Source organism: Chlorocebus sabaeus, chromosome 12, assembly GCF_047675955.1.
Source record: "Chlorocebus sabaeus isolate Y175 chromosome 12, mChlSab1.0.hap1, whole genome shotgun sequence".
NCBI classification, from domain to species: Eukaryota; Metazoa; Chordata; class Mammalia; order Primates; family Cercopithecidae; genus Chlorocebus; species Chlorocebus sabaeus.
In genome coordinates this window covers 102,739,700-102,763,058 of record NC_132915.1, presented here as the reverse complement: position 1 = coordinate 102,763,058, position 23,359 = coordinate 102,739,700, and the positions used below count along the sequence as shown (strand labels likewise).

The 23,359-nt window shown below is 45.0% G+C and overlaps 1 protein-coding gene across 7 annotated transcripts in view; it reads right to left on the bottom strand.

Moving 5' to 3' along the window:
• GARNL3 (GTPase activating Rap/RanGAP domain like 3) overlaps positions 1 to 23,359 on the bottom strand; it is a 174,961-nt gene that overhangs the window by 38,028 nt on the left and 113,574 nt on the right. For all 7 annotated transcript variants that reach the window (XM_037994107.2, XM_037994110.2, XM_037994105.2 and 4 more), the window contains 10 exons: positions 21,499 to 21,544; positions 19,591 to 19,697; positions 17,018 to 17,133; positions 15,012 to 15,116; positions 13,835 to 13,909; positions 10,283 to 10,394; positions 4,462 to 4,560; positions 3,982 to 4,098; positions 2,916 to 3,091; positions 1,009 to 1,167 (listed from right to left, as the gene is read on the bottom strand). In XM_037994107.2, coding sequence (XP_037850035.1) covers positions 1,009 to 1,167; positions 2,916 to 3,091; positions 3,982 to 4,098; positions 4,462 to 4,560; positions 10,283 to 10,394; positions 13,835 to 13,909; positions 15,012 to 15,116; positions 17,018 to 17,133; positions 19,591 to 19,697; positions 21,499 to 21,544 — 1,112 coding nt within the window. The remainder of the gene's footprint in view (positions 1 to 1,008; positions 1,168 to 2,915; positions 3,092 to 3,981; positions 4,099 to 4,461; positions 4,561 to 10,282; positions 10,395 to 13,834; positions 13,910 to 15,011; positions 15,117 to 17,017; positions 17,134 to 19,590; positions 19,698 to 21,498; positions 21,545 to 23,359) is intronic.

Genomic DNA, 23,359 nt, shown 5'->3' with positions numbered 1-23,359 from the left:
CTGTGGTTTCCTCAGTACCTAGGCCAGAATACTGGCTTGCACTGCATGATGCAAACCTCAATGGCTCACTGACAGTGGGCCTTGTCCTGCCTCATAGAGATACAAGGGCTGAAGAGCTCTGTGATCTGCTAATGTCAGTGTCAGTGTTGGACGATCGCCAGTGACAGGCTGCCAGGCCTCAGGGTGGTGAGTGCTCACCACTGTCCAGTGGGCGCCAAGGTTTAAACCCCACACAGTTACCTTTAGAATATGAGTGCAGCTTTGGGTGGCCCTAGATTTTGTGCCACACTAGGACATCCTTGTTCTCTGTGCATCAGGCCAGGGGTGTAGACTCTTAGGGCAGATCTGCCCACTCACTCTCTCCTAATGGGTTTCCACCCCTTCTTCCTTTCCTACTGGGCTTTTAAGGGGGTAGGGAGGGTGCTGTACCCACTCTGGTCACCCAGTCCCCAAAATGAGAGTCTGCAGCCCCTCAGAGGTCAAGCTTATTCTCCAAGGGCCCTCCCAGGACAAATCATCTAACAAATGCTCTCACTTATTTAGTTATTATATTCAGTCAAAATTTTGACTCTTCATGTGTTTTTTTTTTTTTTTTTTTTTTTTTTTTTTTTAAATTTTAAATACAGACAAGGTCTTGCCATGTTGCCCAGACCGGTCTCGAACTCCTGGGCTCAGGCAATCCTCCTGCCTTGGCCTCCCAAAGTGCTGGGATTACAGGCGTGAGCCACTGCGCCTGGCCTCTTCATGTCTCTTTTATTCGGAAGGATGGAGTGGCAAGGAAAGATCTGAAAACTAAACAGGGCAGTCACATGATAATAGATAGAACCATTCTGAGCTATAAAAATGGCAACTTCACATAGCTCAGTCTAAATAGTGAATCACACAATACTGATGTGATGAATAGTACATAACTTTAAAGAAATCCAAATCATGGCATCTCAGGGTTAGAAGACACAACGATGATTAGTCTTTTCTGATTCCCACTTGTCCCCACAACCGCTGGCTTACCCTGTTGGCCTCCACGTGGTGGAGCCTGAAGGCTTCTCCTGTGCTCTCGTTCACCACATCAAACTGGTGTCGATAAGCCACACAGATGAGATTGTCACTCTCTTCAGCTGGCCCATCCACTAAGGTCATCACCACGGGAGAGTCGGACAGACAGATCTCCTGTGTGGTTGTTGAGGATACAAGAGACGGGTGAGAACAGAGCAGCCAGCTCCATGCCAAGCCCCACTGCCCATTCCCTCCTTTCAGAGATCACCTTCTCCAGGCTCCTGCAGAGCCTTGTGCTACAGGGAAGAAGGGACAAGAGAGGAAAGTGCCAGGGGTCACATCAGACATCTCCTTCCCATAACCTGTCCTCAAGACTCAGGCCTCTGTCTACTGGAAAGGGTCGAGGCCAGGAAATAATTTAACAAAATGGAATCAACAGTATGGTCTGCTTTATCCCTTACATCATCTGGTCCTGTCCTGGGATTCAGTGACAGTATTAATAATTGCTAACTAATCTATTTGTGTACTTAACATATGCTAGGCACTGTTCTCATTGAATCCTACTTATAAGGTAGGTACAGCTACTATTCTATCTTACAGGTGAGGAAACTGAGGCTTAGAAGTCAATCACAAAGTTTACACAGGGTAGAGCTAAGACATAAACTCAGGAAATGTCATTTCAGTGCTCATATTACATAAATGTATATGCTGCATGTAAATCTGCATTAAAATAGCTAAGCCCTATATGAAGAAAGCTAACACCTAACTAGAGCAAGATTTTAACATGTTTTAACTTAACTGTCATGCTGCTCTGTCCCCTGAAATTGAACATTAGCAGAAATTCACAGGCATAATTCAAAAGGCTTTAACTCTAGGCAAAAAATAACTTCTCAGCTCACCAGTAGAAATACTCCATCTCAGTGGCCAATGTTAGATATGTTCCATACCTTAATGTACCCTAGTCTTTAAAAGGTAAGAGATGGTGACGTCAGGGAGGGAACTTGAGCCTGGAGGAGGTTTCTCTCACAAGGCTCCTCTCCAATCTCCCAGCAAATCCTGCTGACTGAAGCAAGCAGGAAAGCATTGCCCACTGCTTCTTCCCATCTCTCCTGCTACCAAAGCCACCAACCTTTCTTGCCAGGATCCTGCACTGGTCTTGTTGCAGGCCTTCTTATTTCCACCCTTGGCCTCCTAAGCTCCCCTCTACCCAGAAGCCAGTACCATCTTTTCAAAACATGCCACTTCTCTGCTTCAAATCTTCCAATGGTTTCCCATCTCACTCAGAGTCAAGGCCAAAGTCTTCGCAATGGCCTGAGGGCTCAAGAGCATATTTCCCCGTTCTCTCTGACCTGCCTGCCTCGTTCCCTCTGCTCTTGACTGTGCCTTCAATAGGACCTCAGGGCCCTTGCCTGGCTGCTCCCTCTGCCTAGAATATCCTTTCCCTAGATATCCTCATCACTCACTCCCATACTTTTTTTGGATCTCTGCTCAGAGGTAACCTATTCAGAGAGGGCTTCCTGGGACATTCTTTCTGAAACAGACGTTCCCAACTCCCTGCTCTATTATCCTTTGTTCCCTGGCCCTCCTCTATATTTAATTTTAGTACTTCTTTCTGCCAGCCATCATAGCTTTATTTGCTTATTTCTGTTAACTGTCAACTGGAAAGTAAACCCCATCAGAAGACTTTGTTTTGGTCATCGCTGTGTCCTTCGTACCTAGAACAGTACCTGTAGATATTCACTGGAATCAATGAGCTGTAGCTTTAGTCTTCTGGGGGAAACAAGAGCACCACGGTGAGGGTTTCCCTAGTTGGCTACCAAACAGCGGAACAACCTCAGTGGGTAACAAACCCTGGATGGAAGAACAGAGTCTGCCTCATGGCACCTTGGCTGGGAGACAGATGGTTTAAAGAGCAAACCTACCCTGATGTACTGGAATTCTTCAACAGGTGACTCAGACAGGGGAGATAACAATGAGGTGCTGCTGACTCCGCTTGGCTTGTTGTGTTTTCTTGTGATCAGAAGTAGTTTATTCCGAATTGCGACCACAATCCTCAGCTCTCTGCTGTGGTGAGTGTTAATAGCATACAGGTGGCAGCCTGGGCAGAAGAAAGAAATGATGCCCTACATGTGACAGGCAGGTGTGGAAGCCCCCAGGCCTTGGTAATTTGGCAATACCTAGGAATCCTGGAAATTAAGCATAACTCAGTGAATGGACTAAGAATATTTCTGATACTAGGCAAAACAGAGACTAGATATTAAAATTAGGTTGAGTTACAGGAAAATTAAGAAAATCCTATTCCCAGCGGGGTGCAATGGTTCACACCTATAATCCCAGCACTTAGGGAGGCCAAGGTGGGCGAATAACCTGAGGTCAGGAGTTCGAGACCAGACTGGCCAACTTGGTGGACTCCCATCTCTACTAAAAATACAAAAATTAGCTGGGCGTGGTGGTGGGCGCCTGCAATCCCAGCTACTTAGGAGGCTGAGGCAGAAGAATCGCTTGAACCCAGGAGGCAGAGGTTGCAGTGAGCTGAGATCGTGCCATTGCACTCCAGCCTGGGCAACAAGAGTGAGACTCTGCCGAAAGGAAAGGAAAGGAAAGGAAAAAGGAAAAAGGAAAGGAAAGGAAGTCCTATTTCCTATATTCTAGAGTTTGTGAACTTAACTTCATACCTACTACATGGCATCAATTAAAGTAATGAGAGCTCCAGGAACCAAACTCTAAACATTTCTTCAGTAACAGATTTGCTAACAGAGTTTAATGAATCTCTAGAACCTGTTATGCAAGGCCTAGCATTTCTTCTAGTCCTCAATGTGTCTAGCTTTCAAGCCTCTTATGGAAACAGTGATGCTATTTTTGTGATGTTTCCAAACAAAAAACAAACTAATAAGATCAAATTCCTACTCATTTTTATTTTCAGCAAAATCTGGGCAGCGTGAGGGGAAAAAAATGAATTGAATGGAATCTACCAATCTATCAAGTCACCTTTTGTTTTCTCCAACTTGTTTTCTCTGCAGTCAGACCTGCTCTTCCCAGTCTGCTTCCCCTCAAGGCCCTTTTGCAGAGCACTTAGCCTGAAGACAAAGAGGCGAGCATCTTTTCCTAGTGACATAAAAAGGGCAGAGGAGGAGATTAAATGGAAAAGTAACGTGACCTGAAGGGCCTCCAAGGGCCGACTGCGTAGGAAAACTAGGACTGGAGATGTTCTGGAATTCGGGAGGCACCCAACACCACTTTTAACCGATAATGCAATTACGTATGCATCCCTTTCCTCCCCACCGCCCCCTGCCACAGCTTCCCTCCCCAGAGAACGAAGGGGCCACTGAAGGATCCCAAGCACTGGGCATCAGGAAAGGAAACAGCTGGCAGAGCCTATGCCATCAGACCCCGGCGACCTGTGGTGTGGGCCACAGAAGACAACTGTTTTCCTTCCTCCACAGCATGCCACCCGGCAGGGGATACCACCTTTGTCTGCTCTGAGAACCAGAAGGTCCAGGGTCTCGAGCACGTGCATCTGCTTCACTGGCAGAGTTCTGTCAAACACGGACACTGATGGAAGGTCATCTGGAAAAGGAAACCTGGTTACCCATCACTGTAACCCAGCCCATGCTTTCCAGAACCCACCGAACGTGCCTGTGGGTAGTTTTGAACCCAGGTTCTCTCTAGGCAAGGAAGGAAGTCAGCTTCTAGGGCTTTCATAAGCTCTACACAATACGTTCAAGCACTATTCTCCTCCTAGCTCAGGAACAAGTACTGGTGCTTTCTTCCCACAGGCAATTCTATATTCCAAACTCTATATAGGGGGCATAGCAGCAGAAGCATGAGAACGCTATTTGTGCTCATCAAAGAAAAAGCAACATCTCTCAATACCATTTTTTACTAGGGTTGTACCAAAGGCCTGAATACCAAGTTAAAAAAAAAAAAGAGCAGCCATTTCTCTCAAGTATTTTCTTATTGTTATGTAATATTTGAAATTACATTATATCTTAGGTCATATTGTATACATCTCAAGAAAGCAAAATTAAAATTTCCTTTTGGATTTCAGATAAATACAAACACACTCTACCCTAACATGTCCTGTGTTTGTGGCAATAGTAGTTTGCCTATACATTTTCAGTATTTTTTCCCAAAGGAATAGGAAATCTCCTTTTTAGACAAAAACATAAATAAAGAGAAGTATCAACTAAATTGCCAAAATAGCAGGAAAAACGAATTGAAGTGGGAATGCTCAGGGAAATCTCCAGTAAATGGATGGTTCAAGACACTGCACTTCCACACAGGATTTGTTGTTGAGGTTACTTACTGGGAATCGAAGTTGCTAACAATTACTTTGCTCCTGGGGGCCCCGAGGACACAGGGGGCTAAAGGAATTACTAACGCTGTTCCATTCAGTTCCGAAAGCAAAAGGGTCTGTTCTGAGATGGATGGCAGAATCAGGGTAAGGCAGAGGTGTCCGGGATGGTGGAGACATTTGGGGCAGGAGAAGTGGCTGGCCCAGTCTTCACCTGCATTTATTCTGCAAATGCTTTGCTGCAGAGTTGGGTTTGTTTAAAATTGAGGAGCAAGGGACTCTGAGGATCTTTTCTTTTCCAGAAATCTAAGTGTGGTTGGGGGTTCATCCCTTCCTGGATGGTATCCAGGAGGGAGCAGAGCTTTTACCATCAGGATTAATAACTGTCCCCCCAGTGGGGGGAGGAGCTCCCACTCCTGTAGGCCTGTGAGGGCTCATATTTGTCAGAGCACAGACTAAGCTAAGCTTAGTATTACATCTAGGGCTTGTTTCTTGTTCCTCTTAAATATTGGGGTGAATGCAAATTTTACAATAGCTCATCAACCACTTTTCTGCCTCCTCTACCCTGGGCTTCCACGAAATGGAACTAATTATCAGGGTCTTTGTACTTCTGTTGGGGCAGACTTTATTTTTCAAAACGTGGGATGATCACCCTAATACCCATCATCATAGTTGGCTAAATCATTACAATTATTCCATTTGTGGGAGAAGAGCAGTCACAGCAAGGACAGGTAACATACACTAAGGGCTTTCTCTACGCCAGACCCTAACGCTTAGGGTTTCATATGTTTAACTTAAATGTCCCGATGACCCTATTAGGTAGGAACTTATAATATTCCCATTGAACAAAGGAGGAGCCTGAGGCTTGGTGTTAATGACTTGTCTGAGGTCACACCTCCAGCATGTGGAGCCCAAGCCTGTGCAAGGACAAAGCCATGCTTTTCACCAGTGTTGGAACATAAACTAGGATGTTGGAGCAGCCCCGTGTCCCAGTGGATAGAGACGCGGCCACAGCAGCAACAGCACTCCGAGGAATTAATAAATGACAGAGGCCCTTCATTTTACATAGGAACAGAGGTATACATTGTACAGCTGCTGAGCTATGTACAGAGTGAATTAGCACTTATTCTCCATCCAGTCTTTCTCAGATGGCTGCACAAGTTTGTGTACAACACAAGGAGGAAGTGGAGGCAAGGATCTGACAGAGTGACAGGTGGATTTAATGACTGACTGATGACAATGCTTTCCTTCCTGTAATCTCTTTATGAAGAACAATCTTTTAGAACCAGCTTTTCTGTTACTGCAAAACCAAAACACACGGTGAGAGCATATTTAATCAGTATTTAGTTTCCTTTCAAAGTAGGTTTTGCTAACTTAGGATACAAAAGATCTTGATTTTTAATAATGACCTTGAAAGGAGTAGACTCTCAAGGGATACATCTAATGAAATTAAGCAAAGGCTAATGGGATAGAGTGGAACTCAGTCTGAAACAAAATGGATGGACTCACTCATGGCAACAGTTCATAATATGATTAAATGTAGACAAGAAAAAGGTAAACAAAGAAATAAGAGAATTGTGGCTTAAAAGCACAACAAGAAATACAAAGAAGGCCCTGAAGATTATTCTTTTTTTTTTTTAAGCAAAAACAAACAGAAGCATCATCGTACAATAAGGACATGAAAAAACTAATTCAAATCATAAATCTAAGCCAATGGTGGGTATAAACAGCTACACCCACCATCCTGTCGAAGATGACTTCCTTCAAATTTGGAAGGAAGAATTTCCTGGCAAATCACAATACTCCTTATATCTGACATTTCTATTAAATTTTGGATCCTTAAGATAAAAATTTCAGAAAGGAACTTGGTAATTTTGGTTTGGATTTTGCATTTAAAAAAATAGAGGCGACTCAAATAGAGTATTTCGGTTTTAGGCAAGCTTACGAATAGTCATTATGAAGTACGCTTTCTCTTTCCCAAAAGGGCAAAAGGGAAGGAGTGAACATTCTTTAAATCACAAAATTTTTCATAATTATTTGCCCAGGACTATATTTTTGGAAATCTGTGTTGGAGACATTGGTAGAGTTTAATATAATGTAGTTGGTTTAGTGGAAAGAGTCCTGGACTAACAATCATATCTGGGTACCAGTTCCAGATGTGCCACTAACCAGTTGTGTGATCTTGGTTAACTCGCATCATTTATTTAGGCCTCAGCTTGTTCATCCATAAAACTACAGACTGCACTAAACCTCTAAAGTCTGTTTTTTAAATTCCTTTTGTTGTTGTTGTTGTTTCACTTTTGGTAAGATCTAAGGATTTTATTACTTTTTTTTTTTTTTTTTTTTGAGACGGAGTTTCACTCCTGTTGCCCAGGCTGGAGTGCAACGGTGCAATCTCGGCTCACTGCAACCTCCGCCTCCTGGGTTCAAGCAATTCTCCTGTCTCAGCCTCCCGAGTAGCTGGGATTACAGGCATGCACCACCACACCCAGCTAATGTATTTTTAGTAGAGACAGGGTTTCTCCATGTTGGTCAGGCTGGTCTCAAACTCCTGACCTAAGGTGATCCGCCTGCCTCGGCCTCCCAAAGTGTTGGGATTACAGGCATAAGCCACCGAGCCTGGCCTACTCTTTTTTTTTTTTTTTTTTTTTTTTTGAGACGGAGTCTCACTGTGTCGCCCAGGCTGGAGTGCAGTGGTGCCATGTCGGCTCACTGCAAGCTCCGCCTCCCAGGTTCACACCATTCTCCTGCCTCAGCCCCCCGAGTAGCTGGGACTACAGGCGCCCACCACCACGCCCGGCTAATTTTTTGTATTTTTAGTAGAGATGGGGTTTCACCGTGTTAGTAAAGATAGTCTCGATCTCCTGACCTCGTGATCCACTCACCTTGGCCTCCCAAAGTGCTGGGATTACAGGCGTAAGCCACTGCGCCCAGCCTTTTTTTTCCTTTTCTTTTCTTTTTTTTTTTGAGACGGAGTCTCGTTCTGTCGCCCAGGCTGGAGTGCAGTGGTGTGATCTCGGCTCACTGCAAGCTCTGCCTCCCGGGTTCACGCTATTCTCCTGCCTCAGCCTCCTGAGTAGCTGGGACTACAGGCGCCTGCCGCTATGCCAGCTAATTTTTTGTATTTTTAGTAGAGACGGGGTTTCACCGTGTTAGCCAGGATGGTCTTGATCTCCTGACCTCGTGATCCGCCCACCTCAGCCTCCCAATGTGCTGGGATTACAGGCATGAGCCACCGCGCCTGGCCTACTTTTTTTTTTTTTTTTTGAGATGGAGTCTCGCTCTGTCACCAGGCTGGAGTGCAGTGCTGCGATCTTGGTTCACTCCAACCTCCTCCTCCAGAGTTCAAGTGCTTCTCATGCAGCCTGCCAAGTAGCTGGGACTATAGGCACCCGCCACCACATCTGGCTAATTTTTGTATTGTTTTAGTTAGAGACGGGGTTTCACCACATTGGCCAGGCTGGTCTCAAACCCCTGATCTTATGATCCGCCCGTCTCAGCCTCCCAAAGTGCTGGGATTACAGGCGTGAGCCACTGTGCCCGGAAGGATTTTATTACCACTTAGCAATTTCATAGAGACATAGTAAAGATAATAGCTGCCATTTAATAAGTTACTACTATGTGCCAACCACTATGTAAACACTTAATACAGATAACTTTAGCCCCTCCTTGTAGTTGTGATCATCATCCCATTTTGTTTCACCAATTTTCATCATTATAAACTATTTTCAGCATCTTAAAAAATTATCCCCGATTTAGAGAAACTCAAGGCTCATAGAGGGTGAGTTTTCTTTAAGATCACAGTTTCCAATCATTTTGTAATTTCAAAAATTATATACTGAATTTAAATTATAAATTTATGAAGTTTAAATTATCTGCCTTTTGTTAAGTTCATTATAGATACAATGACTATGGGCACACAATTGAAACATGTAACAAAAATAACAGATGAGGTCAGAAACAGTTCCATTATGAAGCATGGCTCACATCTATCATACTTCAGAAGGCACCGGGCATGGGGCCCCGGCACACAGCAGGTGCTTGGTAAATGTGCCCAGTAAGTGCTGGAGGGAGGATGTATAGGTTGTACTGAAGGATGGGAAGATGCTCCAGTTTTAGGCCATTATGTCATTCTCACAGTGGCGGCTTTGGGATTCTCACAAAATGTCACTATGGTAACCAGAGACCGGGCAGCTGTTTCTGGGCAGTCCGAGGAAATGCCCTTTGAAGACATTGTCTCTGTGCCTATGGCTCCCTCTGAAGCCCAGGAGACAACCTGTTACTGGTGTTTAGCTCCTCTGTCATTCATTCAGGGTCTGGAATAATCTAAAGGGGACTCCTGATGGAAGGGACCACACTGTCCTTGAGTCTACACCTGCTCTGAAGTTGCACCCTCTCTGGGCGACGGTGGCTGATCTGTGGTGACAGAGAACAGACTAACTCCCCGGGCAGGCTGATCTATCTGGCTGTCAGAATGTGTGATTTTATATTGAGCTGAAATCTGTCTCCTTGTCAAAATCTTTTTGTTTCTATATCCATAAAAAATGAGTTATCTAAGATTCTTATGGTTTGTTTTGGAAATCAGTACTTTTTGAATCAGAATTTTTTTTTTTTTTTTAAGACTTCGAGAGAGAGAATGTCCCTGAGACAGTGGTTCTAAATAATGTGTCCTTGTTGATTTAAAGTAAAATGTTGGAGCGATAATAAGTATTGGCTGAAAAGGAGATTCTTTTCACAGGTTATTTGATATCCACAGTCCCATCATATATTTTGGGAAGAGAACCTATGGCCCACCCTCCAGCATGCTTGGCTCAGAGTATATTACTTCTGCTTGCCCTGAAAAGAAGGGTTTAATTTCATAAGGAAATAAAACTTCGCTAAACTCTCTGCAGACCACACATTTATGGTCCAAAGGGAGTTGGTTGGTGGTCACTCATCTTAGAAGTACTACAAGTTATATGAAAAAGACATTTGTAGGAGCAGCTACTCACTAACCATCCACTAGCAAGACGCCAGCATCAGTGGAAACCAGCAAGGCCTGGCCCCAGGGATCTGCACACACGGCTTCGTGAGGGAAATTACTGCAGAAACACTGGGGCTCCCACGGCTGTGAGGCAATACAAGCATCGGAAGATAAGTGCACCAGAAAAAATACACTGCAGCCCACCAAACGGAAATGTACAGTACCACACCTGAAACAGTAACACAGATACCCCCGTGGGAGCAGAGTCACTCCAAACCCTGGGGTCTGGACACAATTACCTTTCTTAGGAAGAAAAGTCTTCTTTCAAATACGTATGCAATAGGAAAAGAGTGAATTCACAGGTTTCTGGTACCATAACCTGTCTCCAATATTATAATGTTTCTCAGGGGCAACTGATGCATTCATAACGGTTTCTAAGCAAGCATTTTGCTTTAACACCTGGGAGCTGGGCCAAATGGTGCCTCTGTTTTAGAGAATTCATGTTAGTTTCATCATTAAAGGAAGTCCCACGTTATTCTATAAGAAAGTCAGATTCCTGTGTTGCTGATTCAGCAGATTAGTAAAACATAAATGATGCTTTAAAAGGTTGATATTGTTTTCACGTGAAAATGCTTATTGATCCACATAAAATACAAAATCTTAAAGAAAAAATAACAGTTTGTAGAATGCAAGTGCTGTGAACAGAGCTACTCAGGTTTCCGAAGCATGACATATCTATACCGAGTGAACTCTTCTTAGTTCATTTCCATCTCAGCCATAAAGGGGGAGCCTTAGAGCCACATGTGGATGCGTGGAGTAGGAGGCATTGTGTATCGTGATCTTAATCACACCAGAATTGTGGACATTTTCAACAGAATTCTCAACTTCCCTCCAAAGCATTGGATGAGCCTCAAGGAGCTTGTAGAGATTCTCAGGCCCAAGTTGAAGTCTTACATCTTCACTTTTACTCTCAATCAGGCATCAGGGCCCGATGTGTCCCACCTGGGGCTGTAGTAGAGCGTGTGTGTGCACGTGTAGGTGTGTTCTTAAGTACCCAGGCAAACATGCACTCGCATACTCAAGGTAAAGCGAAGGGCAATGAGGACCACCTTTGAAAATAGCATTAGGGCTGGGGGTAAATACTGTGTGTTACTGCTCTCTTAGAAAAGGAAAGGATGCTCTCCCTTTAGGAAATGCACGGCCTCAAAAAGAATATTCTAATTGCTAAGATGGGACTTGTAATGTTCTAAAAAGATCCCCTAAAGAACGTGAAAACATTTTGTAAATGGAAAAAAGGCTAAACAAGTGCAGGTCATTGACTGAAATGGCATTTCTCCAAGAAAATTTCTGGCAATTCTGAATTTGTGACTTACACCAACAAAACATAAAAAAAGCAAAGTTAATATAAATGTCAATAGGGAGAAAACACAGACATCAGCATTAGGTAACACCAAGACAGAACAACCAATTCTTAGTAACAAAATGTTTTCTGCCCAGAGAAAACAAAATGTTTTCTGCCCAAGTTTGGAACACTAAAGCAGAAAGAAGTTTTTCCCCCATAAGATCCAAGGGCCCTACAGGATCCGCAGAGGTCTCAAGGAGGTCTATGAAACCCCCAAAATTGTACTCAAATGGCACATATGCTGAACACATGTGCCATTGTAACTTTTTTTTTTTTTTTTGAGACAAGGTCTTGCTCTGTCACCTAGGCTGGAGTGCAGTGGTGTGAACATGGCTCACTGCAGCCTTGACCTCCTGGGCTCAAGTGATCCTCCTGCCTCAGCCTCCTGAGTAGTTGGGACCATAGGCATGAGCCACCATGCCCGGCTAATTTTTTTTGGAGTCAGGGTCTCACCATGTTGCCCAAGGTGGTCTTCAATTCTGGGCTCAAGTAGTCCTCCTGCCTCAGCCTCCCAAAGTGCTGGGATTATAGGCATGAACCACTGTACCTGGCCCCATTTTAATGGGTGGGTGCATGCAGGGTGTCTACTGCTTTTCACAGGTGCCAGTGACCATGTGAGGTCTGAGTAACTGTTGAATACTGGGGTGTGCAGTGTCAGCAGCAAACTCAGATCTGGCCCCACAGTTGCTCTGGTCTGAGGACAGACAGTGTTTGCCATTGCCCTGGACTCCCTTCCATGGCGGAGCCTTCATGTGGATTCCATCGGGTGAGAATGTGGTCTCCAGGCCTTCATGTCTAAGTGCAGACTCTTCCTGGGCTGTCTCTAAGAGCATGACCACAGCTCATGAAATGATGAGTGCTGAAGAGGTGGGCAAAGCCGGGTTCTTTGGGCATAGAACACTCTTGGGAGCAGCAGGGGACTCTGGCCTCTGCAAAGCCAACTGCACAGCAGCCCATGGGGCCCTATGGAGCTGAGTTTCTTCGAGGGTGGTCTGTGGCCTGTGGGTGGGTTATAAGTACTGACCTCAACAATGGACGCTCACTCTCTGTTATTACCTGGTGAACAAGTTATGGTTCCACAGACTTCTGTTTTTAATATAAGCCTAAGAACTTACTGTTATTAAATCTTACTGGAATCTCATATCTATAATGTGCTTGGAAACAGTACATTCCTACTGTGCACAGGAACAAGCAGACACTGGAACTGCTGCAGCCTTTGGGAAAGATGCTTTGCCAGTAGTCTTGTCTGAAGTTGGTTGTGGTTTTTAGGGTTAATTATATTTTGAGCTCATCATTTTCCTGAAACTAGACCTCAAAGCACGTAGGCTCACATCATCTATATATCTTTATCAGTAAGGTAAATGTATTCATAATTATTTTGCTTTTATAATGGGTGATGTGCTATAAATCTGTCCCATTTAACTTTTATGTATTCTGAATGGAGGTACTGTTCTACAATACAAAATCATATTTATAATATAATTTGTATATTTTTTTCTGTTCTATTCTTGATGATCACTTAGTTTTTACTCCCATGGAAAGTGGAACAGGATGTAGATAAATAGCCAAAGAATTTTTTGGCTGGCTGAGTGAACTGTAGATTAAGCAGTGGTTTTTCAGCTGTGGTCTGCTAACCAACAGCATCAAGATCACCTAGGAAGCCATTGGAGATGCAAACTTTTGGGTCCCACCCCAGACCTGCTCAACCAGAAACTCTGGGGGTGAATTCAATATACACTAAAGCTTGAGCAACACTGCCCAAGAGCCTTGCTGTTTAAAGCATGTCTGTGGTCAGCAGCACAGGAACCACGTGCAAGTTTGTTGGAAACATAGACTCTCAGCCTCACCCAGACCTACTGGATCAGAACATGCATTTGGTCAAGGTATCCAGGTGATGTGTATGCACATAAAGCCTGAGAGGCCCTGTGGGGCCTGGCCTGCCTGACCAGGTTGGTCCTCCAGCAGCTCTGCTCCATTGAAGCAGGGGAAGGCACACACATACCATGGCAACACAGAGGCTCTCACTAAATGGCCACTCAATTTTGTCTAGGACTTTCCCTGAGGACTCTGCAATAGACATGCTCTTCTTCCTTCTGCTCCCAAACGTTTTTCCAAGAATCTCAATCATTTCATTAATGAAAATGGGAATTCAAAGTTCAAATTGAAAGCATCATGAACTCACCTCTTTTTTACAGATCCCTGAAGCTGCCAAGCTTGATGGAGCATCCCCTCTTACAATGGATTTCAGTTTTAGTGCCTTACAGAACAGAGATCTTTATTAAAGCATACCAGGCGGCAAAAGTACAGCGGGACAAACAATTGTGATTTGACAAAAATTTAATAAAACAGGAGTAATTGCAGGCTAACATTTCAGGTTCCTCTACTGACTTGTTAATCAAGAATTGAAGTTAGCTGGACATAGTGAAGCCGTAATGACAGTGTCCCAACCCAAATTATCCAAATGCATTCTGTCATTTCAATTAATCAATATATCATTACTGTAATTTATAAACCAGGAGCATCGAAAAAATACAGATTCTCAGGTCCCGCCTCAAACTTGATGAATCAGAATCTCTGGAAATAAAGTCTGGGTATCTTTAAACAAGAACCAATGTTTGAGAACCTTGTAATAATGCACCTGTTTCGGGAAAAAGCTATCTTTGCCTCTAAGCTTCCCTTGATTACATGGCTTTCCTCTCTCCACCTGCCTTGCCCAACTTTCTACTTTTGGGCCAGAACTTTATTTGCAGCTGAGGGCACTCCTCCTTCTCCATGCTGTGATGTGCGATCGAGGCAGACAGCTGTGTCGCCTCCCAGAACTGAGAAATATCAGTGTCACTTGCGAGCAGGGCAAAAAGAGAGTGATTTTCTCCAATGTCTGGAATAAGGGGATGACTGGGCACCACCTAACTTGGTGGTGACTTGGATTGTTTCCAAGTCATAGGATTGCAATTCAAGTCTTCTGTCAGTGCCACTGCTACTCTGTGTTTCCTTCTGCCAGTCATGGGTTCCAGAGGCATTTCCCAAATTGGTTCCTCACTCTTCAGAAAATCCCTAGGAGGCAGGCAAGTGGTCTGTGCTCTGTGGAAGAGAGGGGGCCAGAGCTGGGCCCTGTGGCTACTTGCCTCGAGGCAGCAGCATTCCTACCTCTGCAGAGTGCTGCTCTCTCAGTGACGCCTGCAGAGAACTGCACCTACTCGGTTCTCAAAAATCTCACTCGTGGTTGCCACAACAATCCTAAGAGAAATTACAGAGCTCCTATAGCAGCAGGCAAACAAAGTCTTTGCACGTGGGCCATCTGGTTAGGATGGAACTCGAAACTACACGTCTCGCAGAAAAGGTTTCAGAAGAAAACCCACCTGCCCTATTCTAACAAACTCTGCCTGGCGGGCCTCCTCTTTCTTCCGTGCTGACTTGGGCGACTCTGGTAAGACATCACTAAAAGATCGTCTATTAAGCATGTTCTAAAAAAGAAAAAAATGTTATGAATTCCACAAACATTGTTAAGTCTCATCTTCTGGCTTCTCATAGTGCACAAAACTATTTATCCAAATGGTCCTATTTCTACCTTCTGTTTCATTCACTCAATAAGCACTGATGGAGCACCTGCTGCGTACCAGGTCCATGGTAGATGCTAGATTCAGAGTCACTAGGTAGAAAGCCAGCATTGCGTGGGGGCTGAGGACATGGCTTTGAAATCAGCAGACCTGCAGCTCTATCATTTACTAACTTACTAATAGTGTGATCTGGGCCACCACATTGCACAGCTCTGGGATGCCAATCTTACACAGCAGCACCCCCTGGAACACAACCAACTGAATTCTATGAGAACGGTGCCTGCAGAGCTGTGCAAATCTGTGGCCCTGTGGGTCGCGATGAGCAAATCAGTTAATTTCTGAATCTCAGTGTTTTTGTGTGGTTAATACCTGCCTCCTAGGTGTGTTTTGAGGTTTAAATGAGGTAATGCATGTAAGGTACTTCGCACAGTGCCTAGTGCATACTTAGTAATGTTAGTTCTCTTTAAAACCGTAGTCACTGAATGGGGTAAGCTCATTCAATCAGCAGGTACTGACTGAGCGCCTAGTCCTCTGCCAGATTTTGGGAATGTGATAGACATGGTCTCTCGTGGAGCACAGGGTCTACTGGGAAGACAGATTAAGTAATGACATGTTTAGCACATGTGATCACTGCTACGAAGGGGAAGTGTGGCAAGTATATTAAAACATTTAACAGGGGACCTGGTTTCAACTGGGGGGCTAGGGAAGCCTGGCTCAGGCAGTGATGCTTCAGCTGGGATATCATTACTCATCTTGAAGGACATCATTACTCATCCTGAAGGACATCATTACTCATCTTGGTACCCTCTCTGTATCTTCCCTGACCTTAGGGAATTGACAGATTACCAATTAAGGTTTGCTCTTTAGGGTCCTGGGGTTAGCCTGGCCCAATCCCTGTGAGTAGTTGGGGTACACTGACCAGGCAGAAGTTAAGAAGTGCCTATGAAATGGTGCTGGTCGGCCGGGCACAGTGACTCATGCCAGTAATCCCAGCACTTTGGGAGGCTGAGGCGGGTGGATCACCTGAAGTTGGGAGTTTGAGACCAGCCTGACCACCATAGAGAAACCCTGTCTCTACTAAAAATACAAAAGATTAGCCCGGTGCAGTGGTGCATGCCTGTAACCCCAGCTACTTGGGAGGCTGAGGTAGGAGAATTGCTTGAACCTGGGAGGCTGAGGTTGTGGCGAGCCGAGATCGCACCATTGCCCTCCAGCCTGGGCAACAAGAGAGAAGCTCTGTCTCAAAAAAAAAAAAAAGCACATGTGCACCTGAAGTGATAGGAAGGTGTTGGGGTCTTATCAGTGTGGCTATGCCTCAGGCCTATGCAGTGTCTGGGTCTTCAGTAAATGGGAATGCTTGTTTCAGTGACTGAATATGGGGCTGGCCAATAAAACTCCAAAAAAAAGCACCCTGTCTCTTTCTACAATCCCACTTTTGCCTACCCATCAGCTCATGGGACTGGCAATGCTGAGTAGTATTACCAAGAACAGCCACCCCAAGAAAAGCCGTCTTCAACGTTCCAGAGATTGCTGATTGATACCCAACCTCCCTGTCCCTGGTCTGCACCTTGATTTCCACAGGCCCTGGCTTTCTGGAAATCACAGTCCTGTATATGGACACCCAGTGTCCTTCCTTCTTGTGTAACACTGAGAGACTGTCAGCCCATGGTGGCCACAGCACAGTCCTGACAGCAAGGATCAAGGCGCCTCCTATGCTTTTCTCACCAGGGCCTCATCGCTGAGTTGAAGACTGGTGTTCTCAACTCAGACCCCATAAGAAGGAAAGAAGACCATGGACCCAGAATTACCTTATGCAAATCTGGCATCAAATCCTGGTGTAAAGATCTAATCAACATATCCAAGGTACGCCGACGCTTCTGGGCAAATGTTGGGGTTTCCAAAGTGGCTTTTTCACCATTAATTACTAAAATAAATCAAGTTAAAAAGGGAATTACAAGATATCTCTTGCCACACACACAAGAATTGAAACTATGCATGTCTGTTTTTTTCTTTAGTTCTGTGACTGGGAATTTTTTTGTTTGAGGTTTTTTTTTTTCTGCTTAGTACTTTGGAACAATCCATTTTAAAGCCTCATTTCAGCTGAATAAGGGAAAAGGTCAAGATTTTTGTTGAAATGACATTTCCTGTAATCTCGGAGTTTTCAGCTTTGCTGCTAAATCCACTTTGGAATTCCAAGACCCTCTGATCCCCAGCTGCCACCTGTCTTCTCAGTGCACCAACCCCTCCTGGTCCTTCCTGGCCCCACACTCCATCTCATCAACACATCCTCCCCATCACCTTGAATCTGTAATTCTTCTGCTATTTCTACTTTCAAATCGTCAATGTCAAATCAACCTAGCCCTTTGTTTCATTTCACCCCAAGTCTTTGATGACGCTGATGAAAGTCCCTCTGTTGACTGGCTCCACTTACATGCTGGGTCCCTAGCGCTGCTGAGTGATCTCTAATTGGTGGTTACAGGTCTTTAGTGGCTCCTTCCCTGCCACAGGCCCCCTACAGTGAATGTTCTCTTCCTGAGCCCCATGCTGCCAACACCCTTTCAGCTTCCTGTAGCTACACCCACTCTGTTGCTGACTCTGTTTCAGATCTGTTTCTTGCTCTCTGCATGATCCCCTGGACTTGAACACATGAGACTCGCACAATTTCACATACAATTTCAGCTTTCTGGCTTGATTCGAAAACTCAGAGTATCTGGCAACACTGGCCATGCCACACGCTCTGAAAGGACTCAGTTGGATGCAGTGAGTACACGCTCTCAAGTGTGTCACAGCTTCCAGCGCTCCTGACTGTCCTCTGCTCAGTCCGCCTCCCTTGCTCATGCTCCCTGCCTGGCTCTCCAGCCATCTGAGTTGGGGACCTTGTTCTAGCATTTGAAATAATGAGTATAAACTCTGGAAAAGGACAGACAAAATCATCATCTGTTGCACATGGTTTGCAGTGTCTGCTGCCTCTAATGTGTTGAGGGAGACATCACCACAGACCCTGGTATAGGTTGGAGTATGGGAGGTAACAATGCAGGTGGTCCAGCTGGAAAGAGAGGAAGCCCAGCTGGAAAGCAGAGGGAGCCTCAGTAAAGGTGTCTTTCATGTCTCTGTTCTCCAGGAGAAAATTGTGGAATCATGCCAAGGTCTCTGTAAGGTTAGGGAGGGGTTTCCCATGGAAGAGAGGCTATCAAACAGCCTGGCCAGGACTTGGATGTTTCTGTGACTAGAACTGACACTTATGCTTGGCACTGTCTGTTTCTGTGCAGAAGAAGTCATGTTCGGGACTGTGAAGGAGTGACTGGGGAGACAGGAAGACAGAGGACAGACAACATGTGCCCGTCCCTTGCCCTGGCCTGAGGGACTGGTGTGGGCCAGTACTGGAGTAGGATTGAGACTGGAGGTTGGGGAATACTTGTCCATGGAGGACTCAGTGAGGCTTTGGACTCAGTCAATGCTTCCTTGAGGCCAGGTGACCAGGATGGACAGAGAGAAGAGAGGGGCACTCCAGATGTCTCAGAGCTGCATGATAACAGTGACAGATTTAGGCAAAGACTGTCGTGGGGAGGAGTTGGGGGTGGGGACAGGAGGCAGCCAGCAAAGCAGCTGCAATACCCAGCATACCTGGCAGGAGGCTGGAAAGCAGTGTCTTCACAGAGGGCACAGACTGAGCAGCGCTGCCAGGACGCGAGGCTGGCAAACTGCAGTGGATGAACCCAAGTAACTTGTTTCTGATCATCAATGACACAGTCCCACCATGGGACTACCAGAAATAATTCCCAGGGGTGCCCTGAGGAGGGATGTGCAGAGCTCTTGTGCTTTAGGAGATGGGGCCTCAGAGCTGGGTAGAGTGAAAATATGTGCTTACCAGCAAGTGATGCCTGGCAGTCTGGGTCTACACACATTATGTTCTCATTCTGTCTCTCTCTGTCCCACACATGTGCATGGGTGCACATATACACTCACACAAGTGTGCACACACATTCCCCAATAACTCTCCCTATCCCTAAGCATATACCCACAACCACTCTTTCCCCCACCTACATCCCACTCTCTTTGACAGATACAGATACATATACAAGCAGAGATTCAGCAATGGCTGTACCAGAACACAGGGCAGAAAGGCGAATTTGAGGCCCGAGGGTCCTTAGTGGATGAGCGTAGAGAAGCTTCAAGGCAGGTGGCAGGATGGAAGGTGGGGATGAAAACACAGGAGAAAACGCACACAACACGACCAAAATACTAAACATACGTTGTGCAAAGAATTAACGGAACATGGAATGCTTAAACAATGACATTCCTTAAACACCATCCTGGGAGAATCTGAAGAAATGTATTCTGACAGAACAAACTGCAAAACCATTTCAAACCAGAAACTTACATTTCACTAGCAAAAAGTCCCTGAATTCCTGGTGGTCTGTAAACACTGGTGGAGTTGGCAAGGGAGGGCCAAAGAGTGGTACACTTTCTTCTGAAAATATTTTCAGCCTGTGTAGAGAATATTACAGAATTAGTTGGTTTTTCTTCAAAGATCATCACTTGATATGGTTTGGCTGTGTCCCCACCCAAATCTCCACTTGAATTGTATCTCCCAGAATTCCCACACGCCATGGGGGGGTGATCGGGGGGGAGGTAATTGAATCATGGGGGCTGGTCTTTCCCGTGCTATTCTCGTGATAGTGAATAAGTCTCATGAGATCTGATGGGCTTATCCGGGGTTTCTGCTTTTGTTTCCTCCTCATTTTCTCTTGCTGCCACCAGGTAAGAAGTGCCTTTCACCTCCTGCCATGATTCTGAGGCCTCCCCAGCCATGTGGAACTGTAAGTACAATTAAACCTCTTTTTCTTCCCAGTCTTGGGTATATCTTTATCAGCAGTATGAAAATGAACCAATACACCACTATTCTGTCCTTCCATTTGTCCAGCTGCATATAGGATGTGTCAGGAATATTTGTTCCATGCCCAGGAGTGCCTCCTCTGGTCTGCCAGAGCCGAGGCCACTTCCTCGCTTTCCCCTCTAGCTTAGTCAAGGTGCTTTGAGGGCAGAGACCAGGTCTTCCTAAATCCTTCATGGTCCAACCCATCAAGCCAGGTACCCAGGAAGAACAGCAATGGCCATCACTGAGCACCTGCTGCATACCAGGAAGCATATTTGGTATTTTAAGATACAGTATTGGCCGGGCGCAGTGGCTCAAGCCTGTAATCCCAGCACTTTGGGAGGCCGAGACGGGTAGATCATGGGGTCAGGAGATCGAGACCATCCTGGCTAACCCAGTGAAACCCCCGTCTCTACTAAAAAATACAAAAAACTAGCCGGGCGAGGTGGCGGGCACCTGTAGTCCCAGCTACTCAGGAGGCTGAGGCAGGAGAATGGCGTGAACCCAGGAGGTGGAGCTTGCAGTGAGCCAAGACCTGGCCACTGCACTCCAGCCTGGGCGAAAGAGCGAGACTCCGTCTCAAAAAAAAAAAAAAAAAAAAAAAAAAGATACAGTATTGCCTCTGACTGTCACTACACCTGCCAGGGTAGTGTCATTGCCTTCACTCTACACAGAAAGCCTGAGGCTCCAAGAAGAGAAAACATTTTTTCCAAAGCCTCAAATAAATGATAGAGCTGGGATTCAAACCCAAATATATTTGGCTCAAAGTTCAGGTTCTTTTTACAACATAATACCTTTTTTTTTTTTTTTTTTTTGAGGCGGAGTCTCGCTCTGTCACCCAGGCTGGAGTGCAGTGGCCCCATCTCAGCTCGCTGCAAGGTCCGCCTCCTGGGTTTACGCCATTCTCCTGCCTCAGCCTCCCAAGTAGCTGGGACTACAGGCGCTCGCCACCGCGCCTGGCTAGTTTTTTGTATTTTTTAGTAGAGATGGGGTTTCACCAGGTTAGCCAGGATGGTCTCGATCTCCTGACCTCGTGATCCACCCGTCTCGGCCTCCCAAAGTGCTGGGTACAACATAATACCTTTTAACAGATTAATATTTGAGAACAGAAAGATAAGCAGGCAAGAAGGTAGACTAGGAAAGGATGAAGATCAAATATATCAAACCTCTTCCCATGGTAAAGTACAATAAAATATCAAACTAACCCTGACCCCTAGGTCTCCTGCATGGAACAACACCGGATGGAGTAAATGTTTCCTGAAGAGACGGTGGCCTTGAAAAAAGTTTTGTAAGGTGAGGGCACTCATATTAAATCAATCAAGAACCACGTATATCAAGAGTCTTATAAAAATCAATGCTAAATTAACAAGCATGAGAATCAGAACAAGCAATCGAGACAAAGTCATTACCTACCTGTAACTGTCATTTTGTTGATCGTACCTCACTAAGGCAAAAATATCTGTGGTGATGGTTAAGGGAACGAATCACAACACTGATGCTCACAACTGACAGCTTGTGCTCTGAAAATCCCTTGTGCAGAGTCATTCTTGACCAACGCTTCTGTGCTAAGGGCACCTATCACTCTTAGGTTGGGACAGAACCCATACTTCTTTCCAAGATACAGCCCACGGAGACTTATGTGAGGGCACCATGAGTAGGTTCAATGTTTGCATGTGCATCCTTTGGGGAAAAAGGTTAAATCTCCAAAGCTGTCAGAAAAGCAACAGAAATATAGCTATTAAACAACTAAGCAGTCGGCAAAGCAAAAAGAGCTTTGCCTGGAAGTACAAACAAGATCCCAATAGGAAATTAGTAATACATTTCATCTCACACATTTGGAAAGGGAAAGCAATTTAAATGTTTCCGCTGTATACCTTCCCTTTCTCTCCTTCTGGGTTTGGGAGACAAAACAAAACAAGCCTGTTGTAGCTGGTGGCAGATTCTGAGCAGAATCTACCTAGCTTGTGCTGGGTTTGTGGAGTCTAAAATAGTAGGAAAGAATCCATCCAGCGTCTTCCCTTCTCTCACTCTTCTTCCTCCCCTTCCACCTCCACCCACCATCTCCCAACCCCTGCTTTCCTTAGCTAGGGCTATGGAGCCATCAATTCCTTAGTGTCTCCATTTCTAGGCTCCCTGGAATGAATCTGCCTTAATGATCTGCTTGCCCCTTTTCAGGAACAAATGTGCCAAGCCCCAAATCTAAAATGTATAACTCAGGGAAATTCTAAAAAGTAATGACTACCTCTCAATCACCTGAACAGTCACCTCACCGTCGCTTCTGCTGTGAAGTTGGAGAAGTTTTCTGTTATACAAGAAGAACCACCTCTAGAAAGGGGAAATATTAGCCCTAAATCTCAGGGGACAGAGGCAGATACTACTCAGAAAGCAGGGATGAAAAGGGAAGAAAACTATAACCAAGGTGCAAGTGCATATCATTTGCTTCCCTACCATCATGGAAGAAAGTTTGGAAACTGTTAACTTTTAAACACTTACTTCCATCCTCTATTTTTATGTCACAAGGAACAAGTCCAAGTCTCCAGATGCCATGAGTCACCGTGGGCCTGTCTCCAAACATGTTTACTTGGAGCCTCCAGGGAAATGAGTAACTCGACTAGAATTTATTCTGAAAATGCTGATTTGTTGCCTTTTGCTTATTATGTCCAACTAGTAGAGCCACTAACTTTGGGTTTTTTAGTGTCATGGCCTGGGACCCAGAGTAACAGGGCCACAACTGAGTGTCTGCTGGGCGGGCCAAGCTCATGCCGCATGCCTGTCTGGCAGAGCTGAGCTCAGACACTGCAGGAGCTTCAGCTCCACTGCTGGACTTTGCCAGCAATATGAGCTGAACAGGGATTAGGGGAATCAGATAAAAATACTACTAATTCTATCATTTCTCAAATTTCAAGAGATGGTAATACAACAGCTATTACCAGGGCTTAAATCAACAAGGAAAATGATTTTGGCCTTTTATCTTAACTTGCAAGTTTTTATGCCTAAAGCAGATTTCTCAGAGAATTCACTACCTATAATTCTTCTAAATCATTTATGACTGAAGAATAGCAGGAAGTTTTCCTCATTTTATAGACTACCTGAGGAAAGAGACCATATTTCAGGAGTCAAGAATTCCCTGAGAATTAATCCATCTACTACTGAAATGGAAGGAGAGAGGAAGGGGGAACTATACACAAAGCTTAGGAAAAATTCCCAAAAGTGGGTCTAAATCTAGCATTACAAAACAAGTCCACGACAAGATTTGGTTTAAGCGTCATGGAAG